Source organism: Pteropus medius, unplaced genomic scaffold (genome assembly GCF_902729225.1).
Source record: "Pteropus medius unplaced genomic scaffold, Ma_sr-lr_union100, whole genome shotgun sequence".
NCBI classification, from domain to species: domain Eukaryota; kingdom Metazoa; phylum Chordata; class Mammalia; order Chiroptera; family Pteropodidae; genus Pteropus; species Pteropus medius.
The window spans coordinates 62,579,832-62,605,844 of NW_024349800.1; the positions used below are offsets into that span (position 1 = coordinate 62,579,832).

Sequence of the window (26,013 nt, forward strand, 5' to 3'; positions counted from 1 at the left end):
CTAGGGCTGGGTCATTTGTTCATTCAGTATTTATTTCGTTCATTCAAGAAGTTTATTCAAATACTCGTTCTTATTGTGGGCCGGGTACTGCATTAGGCAGTAGGAGTAAGATGAATAAGAACATATCTCTGAGATAAATTATGAATGGTGACTTCAAGACAACTGTTCATCAAATAGTTGTTTCTCTTCCTTTTTCTTCGATGACAGCCTGACTTCACCTAGTCCTGTCCACAGTGCAAAAAGTGAATCCATTATCACCCAGTCGGAGAAGGCAGATTTCGCGATTATTCCCTCTGAAGGAATAGAGAACAGAACAGGTACTATTTCTCAGCCTGCCTAGGTTGGCTCAAGGAACAGCCCTCAACTGGAAGAGTTCAGAGGCCCTGACTATCTATCTACCTGTAAGCTCCCTGGCCTTGTGCCTCTCTATAGTCTGTGCATACAGGATCAGCTCTAGAGGGCTCTAATGCTTTGGAGCCAATTAATGTAGTTATCCTCTTACAGAATGTCACTGCCAGTGTCCTAGCTGTCAGAAATCCTACAGCGGTATAGACAGGCTGTTCCTCAGCTAGCTGCCTATGAATTAGGAGATGACTTGGAAATAGTCAGAAGCCTTACCCACGTAAATAGTTTTTATTATTTCTGTGCTGTACAAATAATTTCAGTACTTCCCTAGCTTGAAGTGGGGCCAGGAATATAGAGTAGGATCTGAGGTGTCTGAGAGCAGGTCTCTATCAGGCTTGGTGTGAGGGCTACTGAAAGGACCACAAGGAGTTCCCTTTATTTAGACTTCTCCTTCCTCTGTTTCAGTCACTCTCCTTTTACTTACATAAACACAGCGGGAAACATGAAAGAAGCAAAACATTTTAGATAGAGTTTTATTCACCTGTAGGGGATTCAATGAAATCCAAGTCCTCAGAAGAAAAACTAGAATTAAATTCTTCCTTATTCTGCTCCTCTGCCAGCCCTGGCATTAGTATCAAAGAATCAGTCATGTTACTGAGTCAGAAACGCCTGGGACTCTGGGGAGGGAGAGAGAGAGCATTTATTGAGTGATTGCTCTGGGCCAGGCACCATGGGGACCTGCACATAAGTTAGCTCATTTAATCTTCGCAACAACCCAAAGGGATTATGCTTATTATATTCATTCTTATGGATGAAATCAGAGCAAAGAGATTGTAAAGGTAGGAAAATAAAACGAGAGAGATTAAACAATTTGTGCAAATGTGTTTTTACTGGTTTATTTCCTGTGTGAATCACATGGTGTTATATATGATGGGATCAGTTATGATAGAATGGTCAAAGGAATATTAAGTCGAGATCTCCCTCCTGAAGCTCCAGAGCAACCAACCAAAAGGAATTTTGTTTTCTCTGCATCTGACAGCTCCCCTCTTTGTACGTAGCAGAATCAAGCTCTGAGAATGCCAGTTCTGGAGAATTAAGAGTAAAATCTATGTCCCATACCAAGACTCCTGAAGAGGCGGTCTTATTGCTTCCTAAACATTCTAAAGAGGATATATTTTCCCAACAGAGTTAAGTGTTGCTTTTGTGAGCCTGAAGTCGAGTTAACAGCCAGCTCGTTATGTCTCACAACCCCACCTGGTGGAGGTCCAGTTTATGCAATGAGGACAGGTTCAGAAGGCAGGTGACCTAATTGTGAACGCAGCGGACTGTGAACACTTTCTGCTGGAATCTCAGTTTTCTTCAACATGAACTGGATTTCCTCCTCTCATTTTGTAGAGGAGACAGACTCTCCACTATCCCGAGACTGGCGACCAGGTAGCCCTGGAACCTACCTGGAGACTTCATGGGAAGAACAGCTGTTGGAACAACAAGAACATTTAGAAAAAGAAATGGAGGAAGCCAAGAAAATGATATCAGGATTACAGGTAACTCTTTCACTTGTAGTTTGTCTTTGGTGCACCAATTACTATTCTTAAATCACTGGTATCAATCGAAATTAACTGACTTAGTTTTGCATAAGGTTAGGGTTGAATGGGGAATTTAATAGACGGAGTATTACACAAAGAGCAGAAAATTCCTTTTATGTGAGTATAGTACTCTTAAATGGACGTTATGGACTCTTGTTTACGGCACAGCTGTTGGTTCTGCAACTCTGGAAGCCATCATTGAGCCCTACCAAACTCTTCTTCTGGTTCTCTGTTTAAAGGTGGGTTTCTCCCCTCTCTGCAGCTACAGACCTGCAATTGCAGCTTCCCCCAGAGAATGGCACTGTGAATAGCCAGGGGTTTTCTCCTCGGAATTCTCCAGCAGGAAGGGTGGAAGAGCCAGTAATGCTACAGGTTTCCAATTGAATCTAGCCCAGGGATTTAGTGTACTCCTAATGCATTTGCAAGTGGATTCCTAGGCATGATGATCAGGGGGAAGAGGTTTTCTTTGAGCAATGAAGCCCTTCAGTTTTCCTGTATCTTCAATGCCAGCTTAGTAAATCTGCCTCCAGAGACCAGCTGACCCACTTGACTTAGTTTCTACCCTGAAATGACCCCCCAATCCTCTGTCATTGTGCGTCTGTCTCTATCTGGGGGAGTCCTTATAGTATGCTGATGACCCTGAAATTGCCTAGGAATATCCCTTTCTGTTTGTGCTGGGAACTGCACTGCTTCTGAATTGTCAAATATTTATGGACACATAAACAAAGCCTACATTATGTGAGTGGCTCTGGCAGCCGGCAGGCGGTGGAGGGCGTGCTCCCAGCCAGCCAGCAACAGGGCGGGGACACAAAGGGTTCTTGAAGAAAAAAGGAGTTTGGTGCTGTGGTAAAACAATTTGCATAATGTATGCCCCAGGAACTGAGAAGAGTTGGAGGAATGTTTACTCCTAAACATTCCCAAGAAAGAGTTGTCCATTTTCCCCATATTTGCTCCATATTTTTAAAAGGTCTGCATTTTAGACACTCCATTAAGGAAAGGTTTAATTAATAGAATGGTTTTTGTTGTTGTTACTGTTGTCCTTTAATTGGAAGTATTAAAGCATGGAAAGCTTTGGGATTATACCCAACCAGGTTTATCCCATGATAATTTCATTATATGAACATAGATATTCTTTAATTGGCTCTCAGTTTGGTTTGCAGTCTGGGAGAAATCTGATGGCAGATTAGATACAAAAAGAAGAGACTTGATAGGCAGAAAAGTCAGCATCCTAATATTCTGTGCAAACAGAGGAGTTTTAATTCACAGCCACATGATCACAATGAGAATTCAGTTCCAGTATAGAATACAATGGGGCTCACAGCATCCACTGGGCTTCTTAACTCCTTCAGTGATGAACAAGTTGCATGCTAAGCTATGTCCAGGATTTCTGACTTATTAGTATGCTTAAGTTAGAGGCTGTTGAACACTTGGCCATTGGTGTCAGTTTTCTGTAATGTTGCTCTCCCTTAGCAGCCCTTTGGCTTCTAATACTTGCCTATACCTCTTGCCACAACTCCATGGGATAACCAAATTAATTTGATTTACTGAACTTTTTTTTTATTAGTGTTTTGTAGACCAACCAGTGGTTGGATTTTTAAATGTTTTTATATGCCAACATTTGTGGTGTCATTTGTGTTATATTTATTGAAATAAGATTTAACCTCTGTATTTTTCTCTTTTATTGGATTGAGAAAAGCTTGTGATATAAAATGGGAACACATTTTTTTTTTAATTTAAAAAGGTTAGACATTTATATATGGGGACACATTAAAAATAGGGACACCTTTTTAAATCTTTCATTGAGCTGATAGGTCCTGTAATACCTACCTGCAGGGGTAGATCCAAGTTTTGTGAGCCCTAAAGTACACAATTTTAGGGGCCATCTTTAAGAAAAGATTACATATATGCATACGATATTATATATATGACCTTGGGAGGGTAGTGAATGTATGGGGGCCTGGGGTCCTAAGCTTTCTTAGTTTCAAGGTAAATCTGGGGGTGGGGTACATATTCTAATGAAAATAAAGCCTGGCGGGAGAGTGGAAATGAATGAGAATGTCTCTAAGCAAATGTTTTTTCCTTCTTGTTTTATCCAGGTTGCTTTAGGGAGTAAAAATTCAGAATTATTGAAACAAACCCAAGGCATTGTTTTAAATGTATTCTAACTAATTTATTATAATAAACCTCTGCACCAGGATAATTCAGCACTGCTTTTAGTTTATTTTCCAGGTGGCAAAATTTAGTTTGAGCAGCTCGGGTTTGAAATGTCATTTCTGAGAGGAAAGTTTATTTTAGATGGGTTTCTGGGGCCAATGAAACTTGGAGCAGAAGATTCAGGAACACCCAGAGAGGAGACACAGGCTTAGAGCATGGGCCCGACAGAAGGAATTCCAGATAGATCCAAGATGAGCAATTGGAGATATCTAAGGATCAAAAATTACGAAAGAGATTTCTAGAGGAAGACTGGCTGCGGATTTCAATATGGGTTGAGCCTACCAAGCCCAACCCTAGACTCAGTTATCTGATGAGAGTTAAAGTTTGTTTCTGCCTTTGGGGTTAATTCAGGCCTTACTGCTCAATGGATCCTTACCTGAAGATGAACAGGAGAGGCCCTTGGCCCTCTGTGAACCAGGAGCCAATCCTGAGGAGCAATTGGTGAGTTCCTTCTCTCTTGACTGGACACTGAATAGTCAGGTTTACTTATTTGATTTGTTTTTAGCATTTGACGTTGTTGTCCGTGACTTCTTAAAATACTTCCTTCCCTGACTCTGTCTCTCCTGGTTTTCCTCATAAAGTTTTGACTATGCTTCCTTTTTTTTTCTTTCTTTCCTTCTCTTCGCCCACTCCCCGCCCCACCTCGCCCCTTTTCTTTCTTTCATCGACAAATATTTATTGAGTGCCGGCCGACTCTTACAGGCACTGTTTCTAGGTGCTGGAGATACACTAATGACAAAACAGACCTAAGACCGTATCTTTATGGAGTTTACATTCAGGTCCCTCTTGAAGCTTCTCTTTTTTCTGCCTATGCCTTAAATGTTGGTGCTCCTCAGGGTTCACTCTGGGCTCTCTCCTATCCTATACATTCACTTGGGTAACGTCGGCCTCCATGGCTTTACTCACTTTCCGTGTGACTCAGATGTTGCCTCTCAACTATTTATTTCTACCTCAGCTCTCTCTGGGGAGTTCTAGATTTGTATATGTAACATGTAACTGCCTGTTAATTATCTCCACTTATACGGCCCATAGCATTTCCATTTCAATGAGTCCTAATTTAAACAGCTTTTTTCTTCCCACCACCAAAATTGCTTGTCCTTTTGGATTGTTGTTGTTGTTTTTTTTTTATTTTTTATTTTTACTTTTCATCTACCCAGATGCCCAAAACAGAAATCTGAATTATCATCCTTGAATCCATTCTAACCCTTCCCTCTACTTCCAATTAGTCACCAACTTTTGTTAAGTTGACTTTTTAAATATCTTCATATAGTTTTCTCTTTCCTCACAGCTACTGCCTTAATTCAGGCCTTCATCCAGTGTTCTAGTGGCCTTCTAACTGATTTTCTGATTCTTCCCTTGCCCTTCTCTAATTCATTTTCTACAAAACAGCAAGAATAATTTACCTTCAAGGCAAACTTCATTTTGTCATCTCTTTGCCTAAAACTAATGGTTCCCCATTGCCAATGTGGTAGCGGAGGCCGAGCTAACCGTTTCCTGTAATGGTTGAAGGTTGTTCCTTTCCCTTCCCATAACTGGTAAGGGACTTTTCAGTGTCATAGCTGAAGACCAACGGCCCTGGTCGGTCACTCCTCTGATGGCCTGCCAACCAATCATAATACACTTTACTGTGAGGAATTATAAGACGTGTATAAAAAGGAACACCCTGCTGTGAGATTGGAGCTCAGCCTTTGGATGTGAATCCGCGGAGCCAGTGCCAGCACCAATACACACTACTTTCTGCTTATTGCCTCGGTGTCCCGTCTCTCTGTCTGAGTATCCTGCAACACCCTCTGGCCTTTCATGATCTGGCCCCCGTTTTTCTCTCCAACTCCTTGCCACTTTCTTTTCTGCTTGCCCAGCCCCTGCAACACACACACACACACACACACACACACACACACACACACACAATTTCTCTCTCTCTCTCTCTCTCTCTCTCTCTCTCTCTCATTCTAAACTCTATTCTTATTCATCTTCTTGCTCCACCCTGGGCATAAATGCTTCCACTAGAGCACAAGAACTGTTTCCTGTTCTTCCTTGTAGCCACAGTAGAGGGCTAGCTAGCATCTAATAAGTGCTTAATAAATATTTGTTGAGTGAATGACCTCTGAATTTCATAGCATAGGTATATAACCATCTCTTTGCTTTATACTCAGATTATAATCCAAAGTCGTCTGGATCAGAGTATGGAGGAGAATCAGGACCTAAAGGTATGTCAGGACATGTACGTTTTACTCTTTGAAAAAAATAATGCGAATGTTACACACAAACGTTGGAATGGTAATGGGGAGAGGGAAAGGGATGCAGACCTAGGACTTTAGCTGTATCTGTATCTGTTTTATGTCTTTAATTGAAAGAGAAAGGTAAGTCCTAAATATGGCAAAAAGGTGGCATCTTTTTAATTTCGGTGGTGAGTAGTAGGTATCTATGTCATTTTTGGTTACACTTTTCTGTATGTTTGTAGTGTTTCATTTTTTCCTTTTTTAATTAGAATTAAAAATGGATCTAATATCGGTATGGTTCATTTTTTTAATAATTGACATATAACATATCAGTCTTAGGTATAAAACATTGATTCAGCATATGTATATGTTGTGGTCACCACAGTAAGTCTAGTTAACATCCATCACCACACATAGTTATAATTTTTTTTCTTGTGATGAGAACTTTTAAGTTCTCTTAGCGACTTTCATATTTATAGTACAGTATTATTAACTATAGTCAAGTATGGTCATTTTTAATGACTACTTCCCAGAATTCTTTTAGGTCAGTGGGTCTTAACTATTTTGGAGTTATATTACTAAAGTCATTAATCCTCTCCCCAGAAATATGCATGAGTTCATTCGCTGACTTGAAGTTTTCTTAGAGTGACTTTGGAACCCATCTGTGGAATCCAGGTTAAGAATACCCATTTTAGATATGTTAATTCCAAACTCTTGATGTGATACAATAGGAAAGGAAGGGAGTGGAGTGGAGTGGAGTGGAGTGGAGTGGAGTCGGAGTTACCGGTGCTTTCTCCTAAAATCTCTTTCCTAGTGACAATCATATGCACATATTTAATCTATTGTAAGGGATGTTAATTAGTATTTCATGATTGGGCTAAATGTGTTTTTGTTTGGTCTAGAAAGAACAATACCTTCTTGGAGAATCAAAGCACTCTAACCTTTTGCCAATCATTAAAAACTAAGATAATCATTTAATGACATCGGGGGTAGGAATATTAAGATATGATTATGTATTTCAGTGAGAGGGATTTAGATTATTATGATTAAGTTTTCCTGTCAATGAAGATTGCTAAATATAGGAATGAGAGCCTATGGGAATATATAGTGTCTTCTTTCTTGCAAGACTCTTCTTTTCCTGGGCAGTTGAGCCTGAGTGCCACAGGGCAGAATGGAAGGGGTCTTGTTCTTGTTTCTCTGAGTCAGCCTTTACTGTTTACCAGACTATACCTGTTTTCTTCCTCAGGAGATGGTTAATTTTTCATGAAACGTTTATCTGAGTTCTGTGTTCTTACTGACAGAGTGAGGTAATGATTCTGAAACAGCCCAGATGCTACCATCTGATCTAACTATATTTGGTTTGCAGAAGGAGCTGCTGAAATGTAAACAGGAAGCCAGAAACTTACAAGGAATAAAGGTAAAAAAGAAGATATTATTTCTTTAAATAAACTCTCTATAAGGTGAAGTAGTCTACTGGTGAGAGTGAGTGCTGGGAGGCCAGTTGGGTCCCCTAGTCTTTCCTTATATACCTCTGGTGGGGCCTTTAACTAACTCTGTGCTAACAGTAAAGGGAATGCTTTGTGGGTGGGAAGAGACAGGAATGTTGAGGAATATACCTTTATTCTGCAGAGGTTTATTTCTGGTAGTTATGACTACCTGGTGCTGTCACTTTCCTCTGTACCACCTTGATTTTTTCTATATGTAAAAACAATCAGTTTTTACATTTTTCTTCAGTTTCAGGGGTCTTTTTTAAAATCAGTTTTCTTTAGTTCTAAAGAAGAATTCCTCTAAAAATTTTTAATTTACTTAGTTTTTGAATAGTTAATAACATTCAGATATGTTAAAGTGAAAAGTAAAAGGTACAAAGGATAATCCTTGAAAAGTCTGACTTCTAGCCCTGTTCCCCCGTTTACCTAGTTTTTTTTCCTGGAGGCACCTTATCAGTTATCAACAAATACATATGTTTGTATAATTCTCTCCCCCTACCTCAAATAATAGTATATTATCAATACAGCATGACATGTTACTTTTTTTCACTTAGCAGCATATCTTGGAGATCATTCTATTTTCAGTATGTAAAGACCTCCCTAGGTCTTTTTTATGGCTGTATATTATTCCTGTATAGGTACATATGCTAATTTATTAAATCAGTCTCCTATTGAGGGTCTTTTAGGTTATATCCAATCTTTTGCAAATGCAAAACAGTGATCTAGTGAATGACATTGAATATGTGTTATTTCACCCAAGTGGGAGCATATCCGCTGTGTAAATACCTAGAAATGGAAAAGGATGTTTTTAGTCTGCTGCTTTTCCCCCTTTTCCTACACTTCCATTCATGGGCTAGATCAGAGTGTAACTCAGCAGCATTTTTTTTCCAGAGTATATTCTGTAACCTTAGTCCTTTGAGATACTTTAGAAAACAAAAGTGTTCTATGGTCAAATAAGTTTGAGAAATGCCTTACCAATTTGAAGAGTCACAGTGAATAGTAACATATTAAAGGACCTTTCTCATAAAGAGGGTGGCCTAAAAAGAGTTTAGAATTGTTAACCACAGAAACGTTTTTCTTTCTCCCATGCAACACTTGCTGACATCTCATAGAACACACTTTGGGAAATGTCCCTCTGGGCTGCCGATGCCAGGGGCATGTTAGAATCTCTCTGCCGTGTAATGAACATCATGGCAGACAGTGTTTTTAAGAATGGGCTCCTACATTCTCCAGAGCCCGCATTATTTCTTTGCAGTCTGTAAAGAGAGAAAAATCAGGGTAAATATACTAGACTGCAGCTCCAGTCCATAATTCTATTTGAAGTAACTGTGGTTGGAGGAAGGTGTTACTGCTTACCCTTTTAAGTAAGTATATACAACCTACTTTTTCTTAAGCATGGTAGAAATCAACAGGGTCCATGCTGAGAGAAAGATAGCCTAAGGTTGGTAAGACTCTAGGATACTGGGAAGAGAAACCATCAGTCCAAGAAGACTTCTGAGCATGGAAGTATAGTCCCAGTCCTGGTCCAGACGAGGCACGGAATCCAGCGGTAGCAGGGCAGGGGCAGGGCTCTGGAAGGCAGGGTGGGAGTGATTTCAGGGATTCTGTGTGAATGGGGTGGCAAAAAGAGGTCCCACCCCCTAGGAAATAGGGAGCTGGCAGAGAGGTAGGTGGAGTATTTATTTACATGCCTAAGATACAGATGAGAAAGCCAGGGTGGGCACAAGGAGAGTGCATCATCCAAAGTCATTGTCATTAAAGTAGATTTGTAATTCAAATCTAAGTCTGTCTGATCCCAAAAGCCTCTCTAGGATATCACGCTGTCAAGAGTGAAGTAGAGGGTAGTGGTGAGTAATAGGTGGAAGAAAAATCAGGTTTCAGTCAGCTTGGTAGAACAATGATAGGATTTTCCTTTAAATGCTAGTGTCTTATAAGGGGACAAAAAAACCCCCCTGCTTATCTCCTGTGGCAAGACCCTTATACTCCTTTTGTCTCCCAGTTTGCCAGAACTAATACTGAATACACAGTGAGGGGTTTAATTAACTTTTTGTAATAACTGGAACCACGATAATTAGTATGCTTTTTTTCTCCAGGATGCCTTGCAGCAAAGGTTAACTCAGCAGGACACATCTGTTCTTCAGCTCAAACAAGAACTACTGAGGGCAAATATGGACAAAGATGAGCTGCACAACCAGAATGTGAGATAAATGAATGAACTCTGACTTTATTGTGTCCCAGAAGCAAAATAGGATACTATATGAAGTCCTGTTAGATCTGCCATCCTAATCTCTTAATTCTAGGATGTCTTCTCTTGGTGTCTTCACTTATTTTATTCCCCATCAGACTCATCTCTGTTCCTAGTGAAAGCTCACACTACACCGGCCTTGACTCTTCAACTGAGGACACTGAGACACTGAGGCTACAGTGTGGTTCTACAGTTTGACTATTTCACTAAAAACATGGAGAGCAGCTCTGTGGTTTTACAATAATTATGCCCTCTCTGTGCTGTATTTTGTCACTGCTAACATGAGCTCTGGTTACCAAGTAGCTAGTTTCCTACTGGGGTTGGCAGATAATACCTCATGCTAGTTAATTCTTATCCTTGTAGGTGGATCTGCAGAGGAAGCTAGATGAGAGGAACCGGCTCTTGGGAGAATATAAAGTAAGAATGAATATCAGTATGGGAATGACTTCCATCTGACCTTTTATGAACAGTCCATTGTTGCTGTCGTTCAAAGAGCACTTACGTACTCTGTCCTCATCCTCGCTTTCAGCGAGGGAATCTTTTTCTGTGTTCCCTGATTCACTAACCCTGGAGATAGAGAACATGGCTAGGAGAAGGAGCAAAGAACTAAGAGTCTGGAAACTTTAATTCAGTCTTAACTTTTATTTCTAACTAGCATGGATGGCACATACTGGTCCTTGTACAAAGGAGAATTCCCTTTATCCTTACCCTTCCAAGAATCCTTTGCACTGTGCAAGACTGCTATGGTGTGTGATGCCTTCCAGGTGTAGCTTGAGGAAAGGACTGTTTCCCTGAGGCTTTACTTTTCTCAGGTGGAAATTGCATCGCAAAGGGTGAACTAACTGTTCAATGCCCTTGGCTTTGCCACGCATCTGAAAGCTCTCTATTGCAGAAAGACCTGGGGCAGAAGGATCGCCTCCTTCAGCAGCACCAGGTCAGGTTGGAAGAAGCACTCCGAAAACTCTCTGAGGCCAGTTACCAGCAGGTGGGAACATTTTCAGCCACTGACTTTCCTGCCACTCTGGCCTGGAGAAATTCTCTTCTGATTTAGTCTCTGATTTGCAGGTGGATCTAGAGTGGAAGCTAGAACACAAAGATGTCCTTTTGACTCACTGTATGAAAAGAGAAGCGGATGAGGTAATCTACAACTCGGGGTCTCCCACACTCACAAGGGCAAAGAGGGAGATTCTGTTTTTGACTCAGGGCTGAACCAAGGCCACAGGTTGGTTTGTTAGAAGACTATTTGGTGAGGGGCTTAGGAATGCAGATTCCAGGATAAGAAAATCTGGTTTAAGATTTCAGCTTTTCCACTTTTTGACCATTGTGTGACCTTAATTTGCTTAGCCTTCAAAATGAAGCTTATCTGGAAAGTGGAAATAACAGTGGCCCTGCCCTTTTTCCTGTTTTGAAGCATACATAAGATAATCCACGTAGATCACCAAACACAGTCTTGGTAGATCCACATGGCACAGTCAGGCTCAAGAAATGTTAGCCGTTCTTATTTTTTAATTACTGAAGCAAAGGCAGGTCCTGCTGGAACAGCATTCGCAGGCCATCCAGTGGCCAGGCAGAAGCTAGGTTGGGAGCCTCCAGGCTGAGGTTTCCATTTTGCTCATTTTGCATTCACCGATACCTACCAAGTGTCAAGTACTGGGGCTGTAGCCGTGAACAAAAGAGAAAAAAATCTCTGCACTCATGAGGCTTACATTCTAATAGAGAGAGATGTGAAATAAATACATAATTAGATACTATGTCAGGAAGTGATAAATGTAAAGAAGAAAAATAAGGCAGGACATCTTGGTTTGGAATTCTCTCATAACAGGTATCATTTCTTCTTGCTGCTATAGGTGACCAGCTACAACAGTCACAACTCTCAAAGCAATGGTTTTCTCCCTCCAGTGGTAGGAAAAGGAGCTGCTTCAGTCACACACAGAGGGGTATGTTCTTTGGATTCGAGTACAGACCTGTTGCTTCAGCTAAAACCGGAAGAATACCTTAGCCATCGCCAGTGGACTAGGCCTTTTATATCCCAGTTCCCTGATTCTTGCATCTGTTGGGCGTGTAAAGATGTGAGGCACTTGCGATCCAAAATGAAGAATTAGTGGGCAAACAGTAGGCCTACTTCTGTGAAGGGAAATTTCCTACTATTCACACCTCCTCCCTCAAAAATCAAAGATCTATCCTGGAAGTCTCTCCCCTGTGTCTTCCTCAGCCCAGTGGTTGGGATGTGGTTGTAATGTGGCTCTGCACCATGCCAACAGCATCTCATTTCTGCCCACAGACCAGTGACCTGCAGCTTGTTCGAGACGCCCTCCGCAGCCTGCGCAACAGCTTCAGTGGTCATGACCCGCAGCACCATACTATCGACAGCTTGGAGCAGGGCATCTCCAGCCTCATGGAGCGCCTGCATGTCATGGAGACCCAGAAGAAACAAGAGAGAAGGGTAATCCTCATTCTATGGTGTTTCTCTTAGGCAAGCTCCCCCCACAGCTTAGTTTTATCAATTTTAATTTAGATGAATGCACTGCTAAAAGATGAGAACCTCCTGGAGGTCACAGTTGCTTTGCTCTTAGGTTTTCCTGTCAGTGGTATGGCAGTCCAGGGAGGCAGTTCATGATAACTCTTGCTCCTAGCAACTGTGTAACTGTCAAGGGATTGTGGTTCTTGACCCAACAGGTCTCTCTTTACTGCTCATTATACCCTTCCTATTCCCTGCTGAATGCTTTTGGCACTGAGTGAGGAAATGTATGGGAAAATGCTTTGGAAACTAGAAAGCCTTTTATAAATGTGCATTATTATTGTTAGGATAAATTTGTCCAATTTAATATACTTTGGAAGAAGATTGGTAGAAACAACTATATTTTAGGTATACTTTTATGATTTAAATTTCTTGGTTAAGTTCTCCTGTTGATCATAACTCGTGATTTTTGTGTGGCTTTCCAGGTTCGGGGCAAATCACCCAGAACTCAAGCAGGTAGTGAATACCGGGAGTCCTGGCCCCCTAATTCAAGTAAGTACTCATTATTTTTCAGTAAGGACTCCTAGCATATTTGATCAAAAATTTAGTGTTTTTCATGCTACTAATATTTATGGGATAGAATTTTTCTTATAGTACCTCACTCTTAAAATACGTTGTTTCTGTAGCAATAATAGAATCAAGTTATTTCTAGGACTTATGAAGACACATCCATCATCGTCACTTTCATCACCCAAGTACCATTTAGTGGTGTGCAGGATGCTACTGACTTAGGCAAAAATATCTTTGGAAAATATCCAAGCTCAAAACTTACACTGAACAAAGCAAAATGTAAAACAACAAACACACACATACAAGTCATCCTATGCACACAAGTCATCCTACAGCCCCATGTAGCACAGAAAATTTCCAGTTCTTCCTAGAGGCAAGCTTAATTTCTTTGGGGATTTTCCTTAAAATTTGGAGTACTTATGTCGTTCAGTTTAAGTTCTGCGAAGTCGTTGCGCCATCTACTGTCCATACCTGATAAGTATATTTTAACTGGCTTGATGCCCGCTCATTACATTTTTTTCCCTGTTCATTACAACATGTTGGAAATTTACTTTGCCTGGTAACTTCTGTTTTACTTTATATCTTACCTTTTGGCCTAATAACATTCACATTTTCTTATCCTTTATAGTTTACCCAGGCCTAATCTAAAAATATCTAAATAATTTATAAAAAACAAATAGTAAAAAGCTAACCATAACCAGTTTTATATATTATATACACAGTTTTAAGAACCACATTAATAAACAAAACTTAAAATAAAACACTGAAAGTATTTGCACAAATATGAAAGGTAGAATTTTTTTTAAGGTAAATAAAATAATATTCTCAAGCCTCCAGATATCTTAGCTTTGTGAATGAGGTTATCTACACTGGAAATGAAACGAAGTTTGTTAGTACCAAAATTAGTTTCTGTTTACTTTTCCAGCATTGTTTTGAAACAGCCATTTCTCTTTTGAAACAGCCATTTCTCTTTTCTTAAGAGGCTTTTTATTTTATTGTTATCCTCTCCAGTTCTTTCTTTAGGTTAGTATAAATTGCCAATGTAGATAAATGTAACTATTTGGAAATTCTTTTTCCAAAGTCTAATAAGTTCCTCCCCTGGAAAAATCCTTTTGTGTATATGAAATACACAAATTTACAATTCTACAGATAAATCCACAGCTGCTAGTAGACTAAGGTGTTAAACCAATATCTGTATTCACAAATTAGCTGAAATGTTTTTCATTGGAAAATACAATAACTTGCTAGCCATGTAACTATATATATATATTTAAATGGTCTAAGCATATCAATTAAAATATTGGATTTTTTTTTATTACCCTATATCAAACTTCTTTTTTCATCCTTACTTTCCATTCACAACTCAGACCACTCATTAAACTTTTACTCAGTTATTCCACTTAGTGTTCTTTTTGTAGATCAGTGTTAACTTTCTTGTTGTCTAGTCAAACATATATATAAGTACATTAAATATAAATTGTCTATCAATAGACAATTAGATAAAGAAGATGCGGTATGTATATACAATGGAATATTACTCAGCCATTAAAAAATAAAAGAAATCTTACTGTTTGCAATGACATGGATAGACCTAGCGGGTATTATGCTAAGTGAAATAAGTCAGTGAAAGACAAATATGATATGATTTCACTTTTATGTGGAATCTAAAGAACAAAATAAACGAACAAACAAAACAGAAACATACTCATAGATACAGAGAACTAACTGGTGATTGCTCGATGGGAGGGTGGTTGGAGGGCTGGTGGAAAAGGTAAAGGGATTAAGAAGTACAAATTGGTAGTTACAAAATAGACACAGGGATATGAAGTACAACATAGGGAATATAGCCAATAATATTGTAATCACTATGTAGAGTGCCAGGTGAGTACTAGATGAATCAGGGGGGTCAGTTTGTAAATTATATAAATGTCTAACCACTATGCTGTACACCTGAAACCAATATAGTACTGAATGTCTACTCTAATTAAAAAATAAAAATTAAAAAAAGAGAAGGAAGGAAAGAAGAGAGTTAAAGTTTTCTGGATCTTGTCAACTCTAAATACATACATACATACACATATACATATTTAAATGGTCTAAGCATATCAATTAAAAGATTAGAAATTGTCAAATTGGATGAAAAAGTAAGATTCAACTATATGTTGTTTATAAGAAACCCATTCTGAATATAATAATATAAGTAGGTTAAAAATAAAAGGATAGAAAAAGATATACTGTGTAAACACTAATCAAAAAGTATGGTTATATTAGTGTCAGATAAAAATGTACTTCAGAACAAGGAATGTTTACAGGTATAGAGATATAACATAATTATAAAGAGACCAAATTTACCAAGCAAACATAACAATCCTAAATATGTGTGTCCCTAATAACAGCTTCAAAATACATAAAGTAAAAACTGATAGAAAGTTTTTGCAATTGGAGACTGTAATACTCATTTTGCAGTAAACAATAGTACTAATGAAGAAATTATCAAATGAGGATATAGCAAACCTGGTAAACACTCTCAATCAACTCTTTTGATTGACAGAGAACTTTTCACCCAATGACAGTAGAGTATATATTCTTTTCAAGTACATTTGTAACATTCACTGAGATAGCCCATATATATATATATATTTTTTTTTGCCATAAAACAAAATTCGACAAAGTTAAAAGAATTGAAATCATATAGAGTGTTCTCTGGCCATTATATAATTCAACTAGAGATCAATAACAGAAAAATATCTGGAAATTCTCAAATATTTGGAATAGAACAACATACTTCTAAATAACCTATGACTCAAAGAGGAATTCATAACAGAAATTACAAAATACTTTGAAATGAATAAAAAATGAAAACAATTTATTAAAGTTCATGGGATGCAGCAGAAGCAGTGATTAGAGGGAAATTCATAGCATTAACTACATTAGAAAAGAGGAAGGATCTCAAATCAGTGATCCCCTAAATGATCTAAACTTCCACCTTAAGAAATGTGAAAAAGAAGAGCAGGTTAAACCCAAAGAAAGAAGAAAGAAGGAACTAATAAATATAAGAATGGAAATAATGGTATTGAAAACAAAATTAGAATAAAGTCGATCAAACAAAAAACTCATTCTTTGAAAAGAGTAATAAAAGAGATAAACCTGTAGCCAGATGGCTCAAGGAAAAAAAAAAAAAAGACACAAATTACCACTATTATGAAGAGAGGACATCAGTATAGATCCTTTAGACAGTAAACGCATAATTAAGGAACAAACAACCTTATGCTCATAAATTGTGACAACTTTGATGAAATGGATAAATTCCTTGAAAGACAAACTACCAAAACTTAAGAGGAATTAGATAAGTGGAACAGGTTTATAGTTATTAAATTTAATTTGTAGTTAAAATGTTCCTTCCATCAAAAACTCCAGGAACAGATGGGTTCACTTAAGGAAAAAAATAAAACCAATTCTACAGAAACTCTTCCAGAAAATAGAAGAGGAAGCAACACTTTCTAACACGTTTTATCTTATCCTGATTGCAAAACCAGTATCTCTAATGAACATAGATGCAGGAAAAGAAAGGAAAAGAAAAGCCAAAGAGATTAGAAAGAAAGACCAAAAACTGCCTTTATTTGTAGATGATATGATTGTCTATGTAGCAAATCCCAAAGAATCTATAATAAAGCTACTCTAAGAAGTGAGTTTAGCAAAGGTTACAGGACATAAGGTCATTATATAAAAAGTCAATCGCACTTCTGTATACTAGCAATAAATATTTGGAAATAGAAAAAAAGTTTAAAGTACCATTTATAGAAGGATCAGAAAAACATTAAATACAGAGATATAAACCTTATAAAACATGTGCAACATTTCTATGTTGAAAACTGTAAAACATTAAATCAATCAAAGAAGATCTAAAGAAATTGGAAGAAAGACCATGTTAATTGATTGGAGAACTCAACATTGTTAAGGTGGTCCATTCCCCCAAATGATCTATAGCTATAGCTTCAATATAATTTCAATAAAAATTCTACCAGACTTTTTGTAGATATAAACAAGTCGATTGTAAAATTTACATGGAACAAAAAAGGACTGGAGTAACAACAAAAAAGTTGAGAAAGATGAGCAAAGTAATTGGATGACCACACTATGATTTCAAAACTAACTAAAAAGTTAGACAGTGCAGTATAGGTAAATAGATAGACACATAAATTAGTGGAACAAAATAGGGAGTTCAGAAATAGACTCACATGTATTTGGTCAGTTGACTTGCAACAACTGTAAAAAGTTTTTCAATGGCAAAAGGAATGAAGGTTTGGGTCATCCAACCAGAAAGAAATGGCAAAGGGATAGGCTTTTCAACAAATGGTCCTGGAACAATTAAAAGACCCATATAAAAAAGTCTTGACCCATATCTCATACCATTTACAAAAATTAACTCCAATGGTCATAAACCTAAACTTAAAAGCTAAAACCTATTTATGATGCCTTTTAAATTCACACACAACTATACACAAAGATGTGTTTCTGGGTCATTTATTTTCTGAGTTTTTTGTATGTGATTTTTACAGTAATGCCATACTGAAGTAACAACGATCATTTTATTGTATGGTTTAATGTTGAATAAGACTAGTTCTCCCTCATTACTCTTTTTCACTAGAAAAGTCTCTGCAATCTAACTGTCTTCTTTACTAACCCGCTGAAACTACTCTCACTAATGTCATCGATGACCAAACCTGTCTTTATCTACTAGAGTTCTGTTTGGTGTTTGTCATTATGATTACTCTTTCCTTGTAATTCCCCGCAAATGTGTACATAACATTTGTATAGTCAGCTTGGGCTACCATAACAAAATACCATAGACTGAGTGACTTTATAGAAATTTATTTTCTCACAGTTCCAGAGACTGTAAGTCCCAGCATGGTCAGGTTCTGGTGAGGGAGGGCTCTTCCTGGCTTGCAAATGGCCACTCTCTTCTTGTGTCCTCACGTGGTGGAGAGAGAGCTCTGATGTCTTTCCTCTTCTTATAAAGGCACCAGTTCTTTGAGATCAGGGCTCCACTCTTATAACTTCATTTAACGTTAATCTCTCCTTAAAGGCCCTGTCATATAGTCACATGCGAGTTTAGGGCTTCAGCATATGAATTTTGGAAGGACAGAATTCAGTACATAGCAATATTTCATATTTTATTATATTGTAACTGTTTTGCTATTTCACACCCCTCTCCCCCTGGTAGAGCTCCTTAAGAGTGGAGATTGGATCTAATTTATCTTTGCATCTCTAGTACTTAATACATGATAGGCACCCAGTAAACATTTTTAATGGATGGCATAACTTGCTGCTGTCTCCCTGTCTTAGTTAATAGTACTACCATGCATCTTTTCCCCCTGACATTCAATTACATCCCTAGTACCAAGATTTTTACCCTCTAGAAGTTTCTCAAGTCTATCCCTTGTATGGTTCCAGGACTATGTCTTGCCTGCCCTCATCTTTTAGATTGTTTTAATTGCCTCTTAATGGGATTACTGGTTTCTAGAGTTTCTCCCATCCAACTCGTACTTTACTTTGCTGCTAGATTGGCCTTTCTAAAATGCCAGTCTGAATGTATCACTCCCTTTTAGTATCTCCCCAGAGCTTAAGATTAATATCTAAATGTTTTAGCCTGGCAGAGTCATTTGTAATCTGGCCCTTGCCTACTTTATTATCCTCATCTTCCACAACTTCCCGATATATTTATTGTGCTCCAGCCTTACTAGTTATAAATACATGATTACATTTCATGCCTTTATATGTATCCTTCCCTTTTGGAATGCCCTTTCCAATGTCTCTAGCTGAAGATTTTTTAAAGTGCTTTTTGTAAGGATTCTCCAACTGTGGGGCCTTTCTGACTTTTTCCATGTGGAATTAACCACTCCATCTTCAGTCTTCCTGTGCAGTTTGTACTAATCTGATTTTAGTGTATTGTAATTATTTGTGATCACATCTGTCATCCATACTAGACTGTAAACTCTTTGAGGTTAGAGACCACATGTGGTTAATTTTACATGTTCACAATCTAGCACACGTAAGTGTGCAATAAATGTTTGTTGAATAAATCAATCAATTGTAAAATTTAACAATTAAAGTGAGTTTTATTTTATTAAATAGCCACTATGTGCCAGGCACTGTTCTAGGTGCTGGAGTTAAAGGAGCATGTAGGTTTCAATAACTGACATTCTTTGAAGAAAAATTCTGAAAACTGACTGATTGCCTTACAAAGAGAGAATGTTCCCTTGTCTTTCTTTCCTTCACCCTCTCCCTTATTTTAAACCCCTTTCTTGAATTTCTCTGCTACGGCTGCAAATTTGGTTGGAATCAGTGCCTAGAATAAGTTAAGAAAGTATGCGTAGATGGAATTTCAGGAGAGATTTTAATGAAAGTTTATCGTTTTTTTAGTCTTTGTGATAAAAGTTTCTGATTGGTCTTTTCTCCTGTTCTCTCAAAGTTATAATCGCAAGTACTCATTAATAACATTTTCCCATAAGTACCTATACAAAGGGTAGATACAAAATGTGCATCAAGAGACTTGAGTTAAAAACCATGGACCAACACATACAGATCCTCTGTAGCTAGCGGGGAAGGTAGGTCTCATACATTTAGTTTGGAAGCATGAGGCCCCCTTGGAATCTTAGTTTCTAAGGTTATTCACTCCTATGGTTTTTTTTCCTATTCTCTTTTCAGGAATTGCGTGAGCGTTCTCTTCCACCAGTCTCCCAAATCTAAATGTCGGCAGGGTCTGCACCTCTTGCTGTGTGTCCAGCATGCCCTAGCTGAAATCTTGCTGGGCTTTACTGACTCTTAGCAATAATGCCTGTCAGAACAGTTGCTATTTCCCTCTTAGAAATACCTGGAGTGGGTAAGAAATGATGGGCCTTGTGAGAGTGTGTCTATGTCCAAAGTATTTGTCTTCATGGCCCCATTGGTGACTTCCTGTGGGCCACACCCTGTGGACACGGTATTTGGCAAGCATGTGAAAGCTGTACTGTGATCTCAAGCAGCTTCATTTTCCCGGGATATTTTGAATAACTGGAAATGAGGAGTGACTAGAAGCAAGTTGACCACAAAGTCTTTCTCCAATTGCAGAGTTGCCTCACTCGCAGAGCTCTCCAACTGTCGGCGGTGCCTGCACTAAAGTGCTCTATTTCACTGACCGGTCACTTACGCCCTTCATGGTCAATATACCAAAGAGGTGAGATTCTAGGATCATTATTTCTTTTTTTAAAAGGACAGGAAGGCAGAATCATTAGTTACTGCCCATCTAACCAGCTGGGAGGTATCTGAGAAGCAGTATGGTATAGTGAGAAGGGCATAGGGGATAGAGATTGTAGTTACAGCAGACAACTCATGATCTACAGCTAGGCATAGACACAATATCATGCATCCTGATATGCAAATATGCTTCAAGTTAGGAAAAATAGTTTTTTAAGTGCTCAAAATAGCTTGTGCCGATAGCCACCGATTACAGTGTGGCACTCCAGGGCTTTATTCATTATTCTTTGTTACTATTTGATGACTGCAACTAACCTATTGAGAATTCATGTTAAAAACTTTGAAAAACTCAGCTAATATACTCCCTTCTAAGGTAAATGGCTTTGAAATAAAAATTTTTAAACTGTGGAACCAACTACTGAGAAAGGTGATAGTATTTCCCTTTCCTAGATAGTCTGCTTACTTGGTCTGAGTTAGAGGGCTTTCTGAAGCCAGAAGGATAAAGATAGTAAAACCTAATTTAATTCTATCAGCCTAAAGAATGGAATATTGTTGAAAAAAAGTAAATCAAGACAGCTCAGCCTAAAGAATAGAATATTGTTGAAAAAAAGTAAATCAAGACAGCTTAGACATATTGATAGTTCAACAAACTACGTTTCAGAGACCTTATGTCTTATTTCCAGAGAAAATTGATTCGGTTGTTCCTGAAGCAATAAATCTATTTTAAGTTCTCAGATCACCCCATATGTAATGGCATTTTCAGCTCCTAATGGTGACTGGCTCCCAAACCTCTTGCTGTTTTAGGCTCATCTAGGTTCTCAGGGGCAGTGACCTAACAAGGCGAGGCTATTTCTGCCTCAAGAGACTGGCAGGGACCAAGATTTAAAGTTTGCACCTTATCTTTCCAACCTATTTTAGTGCTCTCTCCCTTTGTTGCAGGTTGGGGGAGGTGACACTGAAAGATTTTAAAGCAGCTATTGACCGGGAAGGGAATCACAGATATCATTTCAAAGCGCTGGATCCTGAGTTTGGCACTGTCAAAGAGGAGGTACAGACCTGGGGAGTCTGGGTGATACTTTTGGTTGTTCCCAAACCCCAGAATTTCCTACTCAAGGATTAGTACCCAGAGGTACCTGGCTTCCCTAACTAGGTCAGAGAAATTTCCCAGAGCCTCAAACCAGTCTAATTCTCTAGCCTGAGAAGGTCAGGGAATGTCCTAAGAAGCCGATAGCTTCTTTAGTTCAAGAACTTAATCACTTTGACCAAACCAAATCTTAGAAAACGTTCTCCTTCCTGTGTAGAGCAAAATAAACAAGCAGGAATATATGGAACTGTATATATTGTGGTGGCAGTTTCTCAGATAGTAAAAATGAGGAACTTCTGGAACGTCATCTATGCTTATTCTTAATTCTTTGACTATTTTCTTAGCCTGTGCTTCTCTTTATTATCAACTTGCTAAAAATAGACTTTTTTTGAAAGAGCGTTCTGGGTTATAGCGTATTACAAGTGCTCTCATTATGGTTATAGAATGAAAAGGTTGGAAAAGACAGTATTTTATTTTGTAAAGACTTCCTCACTGAGATGTTTTAATAATCCTGTTCTATTAATGGCTTAATAAATGAATTGAATGAATGGATGAAAAGAACTGCATGCAAATGTGTTAAGATTGGTCTTTCTAACCCTTTCTTTATAATTCCAGGGACCAAAAATTTCCCCTTTCTCATTTAATGCCTAAATAGTACTTTCTCCCAAGAAGCCCAAAGTGCTCTATGGTTACTGACTTATTAATTCTTATAAATCTCAAAGAGCAAAGCCATGGTAGGGATACTTTTACTATTTCATAGATGTGGAACTAAGGATATATAATATTTTACACACACACACACACGTGTGTGTGTGTGTGTGTGTGTGTGTGTGTGTGTGTGTATTTATTTATTTTTTAACCAGTTTTAACTTTAGGGATCAAACCAAAGGCTCATAGACCCTAACGCAAAGCTTTCCTCTACACTTTCTTATCTTTTATTTTTGCGGTCTTATTTTTATTAGCAGCAGTCATTTAATGAGACTCGTTATCTTATTGTTAATGTTTCACCGTGGCTTTTTTTCTTTCTCTAGGTTTTCCATGATGATGATGCCATCCCTGGATGGGAAGGGAAAATTGTAGCCTGGGTGGAAGAAGACCATGGAGAGAATTAATGCTGAGTATTAGATCAGGGCTTGTGGAACTTGGCACTACCTGGCTGCTTCACTCAGGAAAGAGGACTGAAACTAGAATACACTAAGAAGTTTCTAGTTCATGCTGCCAAAACAGAAGCTTCTCCAAGTGTGACAGTCACAAGCCTTTCCTGTTTCTGTGCCTAGCATATGTGGTACTTAAAATCCCTGTTCAAATGTAGACCATGGGTTCATCTGGAGTTCCTTGCCAGAACACAGTGTTTTATTCTACTCGGAGGACAACAAACCGAAGGCCTTAACCAATAGGGATGGATGATCTTGCTCCTGTAGGGGTACGGCTGCCGTTATCTGGAATCTGGGAATTGGATGCATCACTCCTATGTGTTACGGTATTATTTTAATTGGCCTCAATGGTTACAGCAATCAGAGTCCCAGCATTTGTACTCACAGACAAGGCAAAGGTACCAGCTTTTTTGCTTCTTTGCAGCTATTACACACCAAGAATAACTCATGGGGTGGTACCAAAGATGAAAGCCACTCCTCAGGAATCTTTTGGACTGGACATGGATGGTGCTGAACGAATGGATTGGATGGAAAAAGGGCTGCCCATATTGTGCTACACTATGTTAAAACCATAACTAAGACTTTGGGCTGCCTCTTGGGTCTTAACCGATTCTGCAACTTGTCCTTTGGCCCACAGAGGGCATATTTCATGTACTGCTAGTTTTCTCTGGGGACTCTTCAACTTTAGAGCCATTATTTTTTTCCCTTCCAACGGATGAACTTTGTGTTTGAAAGGAATAAGGAGTGAAAGTCTCCTTAAAAATCCAGGCGGGTATGGAAAGGTGCTGCTACCCATATTTTCTTGACTTTCTTTCTCTCATGACTTTCTTTAGCTCATGGCATCATCACTTTGGCAGTCAAAAGGAGACAGACCATTACCTTCAGTATTTGTGATTTACAAGTACTGAGCATGAGTTACTGGTCTGCCCGTCTTCATTTCAAGGCCAGAGTTATTTTCTATTATATATTTAGTCTAGATCGATCCTTTAGGGCACAATAGAAACAATGAGACATGGAACATGAGTTGTAAATGGCAGGGTTGATTCTGGGTGAAAAAACCCAGAATTGTTTCTCATGTGCAACATTGTCAAGTGTAGAAGCTAAAAGAAAATAGTTAAATTTCTAGAGATTACCTAATAACTTGGGTTTTCTCATTTACCAAACATGATAAATCAATTAGCCATTTTATAGAGAGATTTTTTTGCCCCCCAAAAGCAGTCTGCCTGTGACCAACAATGTACACTGCCAACCAAAAAGAGTCGGACAGATCAATTCAGGGTTCTTGACCTGTCTGTCTCTCATTTATCTCCCCTTTCCAGCCATTTCAACAGACTACTCATTGGAGCTCTGAGATGACATTTTCTTGTTTTATATAGATGTCTTTTTAAAATTGTTCATGTTTGGAGAATTATTTTGTACTCATTTGCTTTTTTGTCTGAGAACCATGTCTATTTTTATAACCTGAGTGTGAGTTCTGTATAGTCTCACATTCTGTGTACTGTATCCATTTTCTAGAGAACCCAGTAGCTTTTATATGGGCTCTTCTCTTATCAGCCCTTGTGGTTTCAGAATAAGCTTTATTTTATTACAAACATACTAATGATAACTTGTGTTCCAATTCTACCTGCCATTTTAGTTGTGGAGGTAGTTTTACATAATCTGATTGCTCCTTTAGCAAAAAGAAGGAGCTCAAAAGACACTTGATGTCTTTCATGTAAGTTTACCTGGTCATTTTCCTATTGAATGATTTCTCATCAGAAATGACTGCAGAAGTTTGGGAAGAAAGCAAGAATAATTCATTATGAAAGCAAACAGGAAAAAACAGTATATTCTCAGTTTCTTTTTCCCAGAAAGTCTGGAGAAAAAGTACTCATGTCACCAATTTCTCTGTTGCATGACTTTTAGTGTTTTGCTATAAGACAGCATGAGGGTTATCAGGCCAAAATTTGTTATTGTATTTCCAGTACAGTTTATCTTGAGTGTCTGTATCTTAAATCAGTTTTTACTTGTCAGTTTTCTTTCTGCAAACATTCTTACCATTATGTAGAATTTACCTTTTCAGAGAGAATTAAATCAGAGAAAATTTTCAAAGTCCTCTACCTTATCTTTTTCTCTCTATGACCTTTGGAAAAGGAGCTGTATGGCCCTAGTGCCTCCATAGAAGGCTGAAGTTGAGTTCAGGGGAGAAAATGAGATAATTTTCCTCCTTTAGCTCATTAATCTCATATGCCACGGGTATTAAGCACCCCCACTGCAGGATGACATGCCAGTAATTCTTGTGTAATAAGTGTTGGTAATTCTTATTCCAGTTTATAAAGACAGAGGAACTTTTAAGGAGTGTGCATTGATTCACTCTGGCTTGGATAGTCTCCTATTGGATATAATGTAGCTGCACTCTAGGTGGCCTCTTGACATATACAGAGTATTGTTCCCTAGTAGCATTCATGTGGGAAAGTCCCTCCTGCTACTGCTGAACTTCTCTTTCTTTGAGAAAACTAAGAAACCAGAATGTTTAGAGTTCATAAAATAATCTCTCAACCCTGTTAAATTAAAAAAAAAAAATGACCCTCTTGTAAAAACTAGTTTAGCAGAAAGCTCAATAGCTTAAAAAGTCTTCATTTAAAAATGGAAGACTGTTCTCACTCAGTTCTCTAAATTAAAGAATTTAGGTTAAATTTACTTGGAAATGGCGATCCTACTTACTGACCAACTTTTCAACTCTTTTTAACCAGGATGGTCATAAATTAAGGGAAAATGTCTTTATGCTCTACATCCAATCCAAGAGGACTACTTAAAAGCATTTAGGTTATAATTATAATAATTTTCATTTTTCATAAAGCATTATGATTGCACACTCGTCTGAATTTATGTAAGAGGTATAGCTTGCTTAAAATATATATGTAAAGTTATATTTTCTCAGAAACATGGATGTTTGCAACCATCACTTTCAAAGAGATTATTGTGTATTCACCTGTTTTACAATGTTTTCATGAAGGCTGTTATACCAGAGGCTTCTGATTATCAAAGTGATAACCAGTTTTAATTGCCTGTATATACCAGATTTGTGAATTGAAAAAAAAAAAAAAAACCAAACTGAATAAAATGGAGTTTGCAAACTAAATACTGTTAATCATTTTCACTTGTGTTTATTGACTGACATTAATCAATAAAGCAATTTACATTTAGTGAAGGTGAATTTCCTCAAGTGATCTCCCTGGTAGCATGTGTAGTCATTACTTGGGGAGCAGAGATAAGGACTACTTTATTGCTATAGATAGTTTACTACTGGTATTTATAATGTAAATACAAAATAGATTATTATTACCAAAGAGAATTCATTGATTTAGCATTTCTTTTGAAATTATATATAAATGTGCAAACAAATAAGAACCTTAGAGGTTTGAGTCTTCTT

The 26,013-nt window shown here is 38.1% G+C and overlaps 1 protein-coding gene across 11 annotated transcripts in view; it reads left to right on the forward strand.

Annotated features, from left to right (window-relative positions):
• Nucleotides 1–25,722, forward strand: part of DIXDC1 (DIX domain containing 1) — a 66,031-nt gene extending 40,309 nt beyond the window's left edge. For all 11 annotated transcript variants that reach the window (XM_039887886.1, XM_039887889.1, XM_039887893.1 and 8 more), the window contains 15 exons: nucleotides 208–317; nucleotides 1,741–1,889; nucleotides 4,497–4,586; nucleotides 6,302–6,355; nucleotides 7,734–7,784; nucleotides 9,948–10,052; nucleotides 10,463–10,516; nucleotides 10,992–11,084; nucleotides 11,165–11,236; nucleotides 11,947–12,036; nucleotides 12,381–12,542; nucleotides 13,043–13,109; nucleotides 20,238–20,343; nucleotides 21,303–21,411; nucleotides 22,479–25,722. In XM_039887886.1, the coding sequence (XP_039743820.1) occupies nucleotides 208–317; nucleotides 1,741–1,889; nucleotides 4,497–4,586; nucleotides 6,302–6,355; nucleotides 7,734–7,784; nucleotides 9,948–10,052; nucleotides 10,463–10,516; nucleotides 10,992–11,084; nucleotides 11,165–11,236; nucleotides 11,947–12,036; nucleotides 12,381–12,542; nucleotides 13,043–13,109; nucleotides 20,238–20,343; nucleotides 21,303–21,411; nucleotides 22,479–22,559 (1,393 nt within the window). In that variant the 3' untranslated portion in view covers nucleotides 22,560–25,722. The remainder of the gene's footprint in view (nucleotides 1–207; nucleotides 318–1,740; nucleotides 1,890–4,496; nucleotides 4,587–6,301; nucleotides 6,356–7,733; nucleotides 7,785–9,947; nucleotides 10,053–10,462; nucleotides 10,517–10,991; nucleotides 11,085–11,164; nucleotides 11,237–11,946; nucleotides 12,037–12,380; nucleotides 12,543–13,042; nucleotides 13,110–20,237; nucleotides 20,344–21,302; nucleotides 21,412–22,478) is intronic.
• Nucleotides 25,723–26,013: the final 291 nt, after the last annotated feature.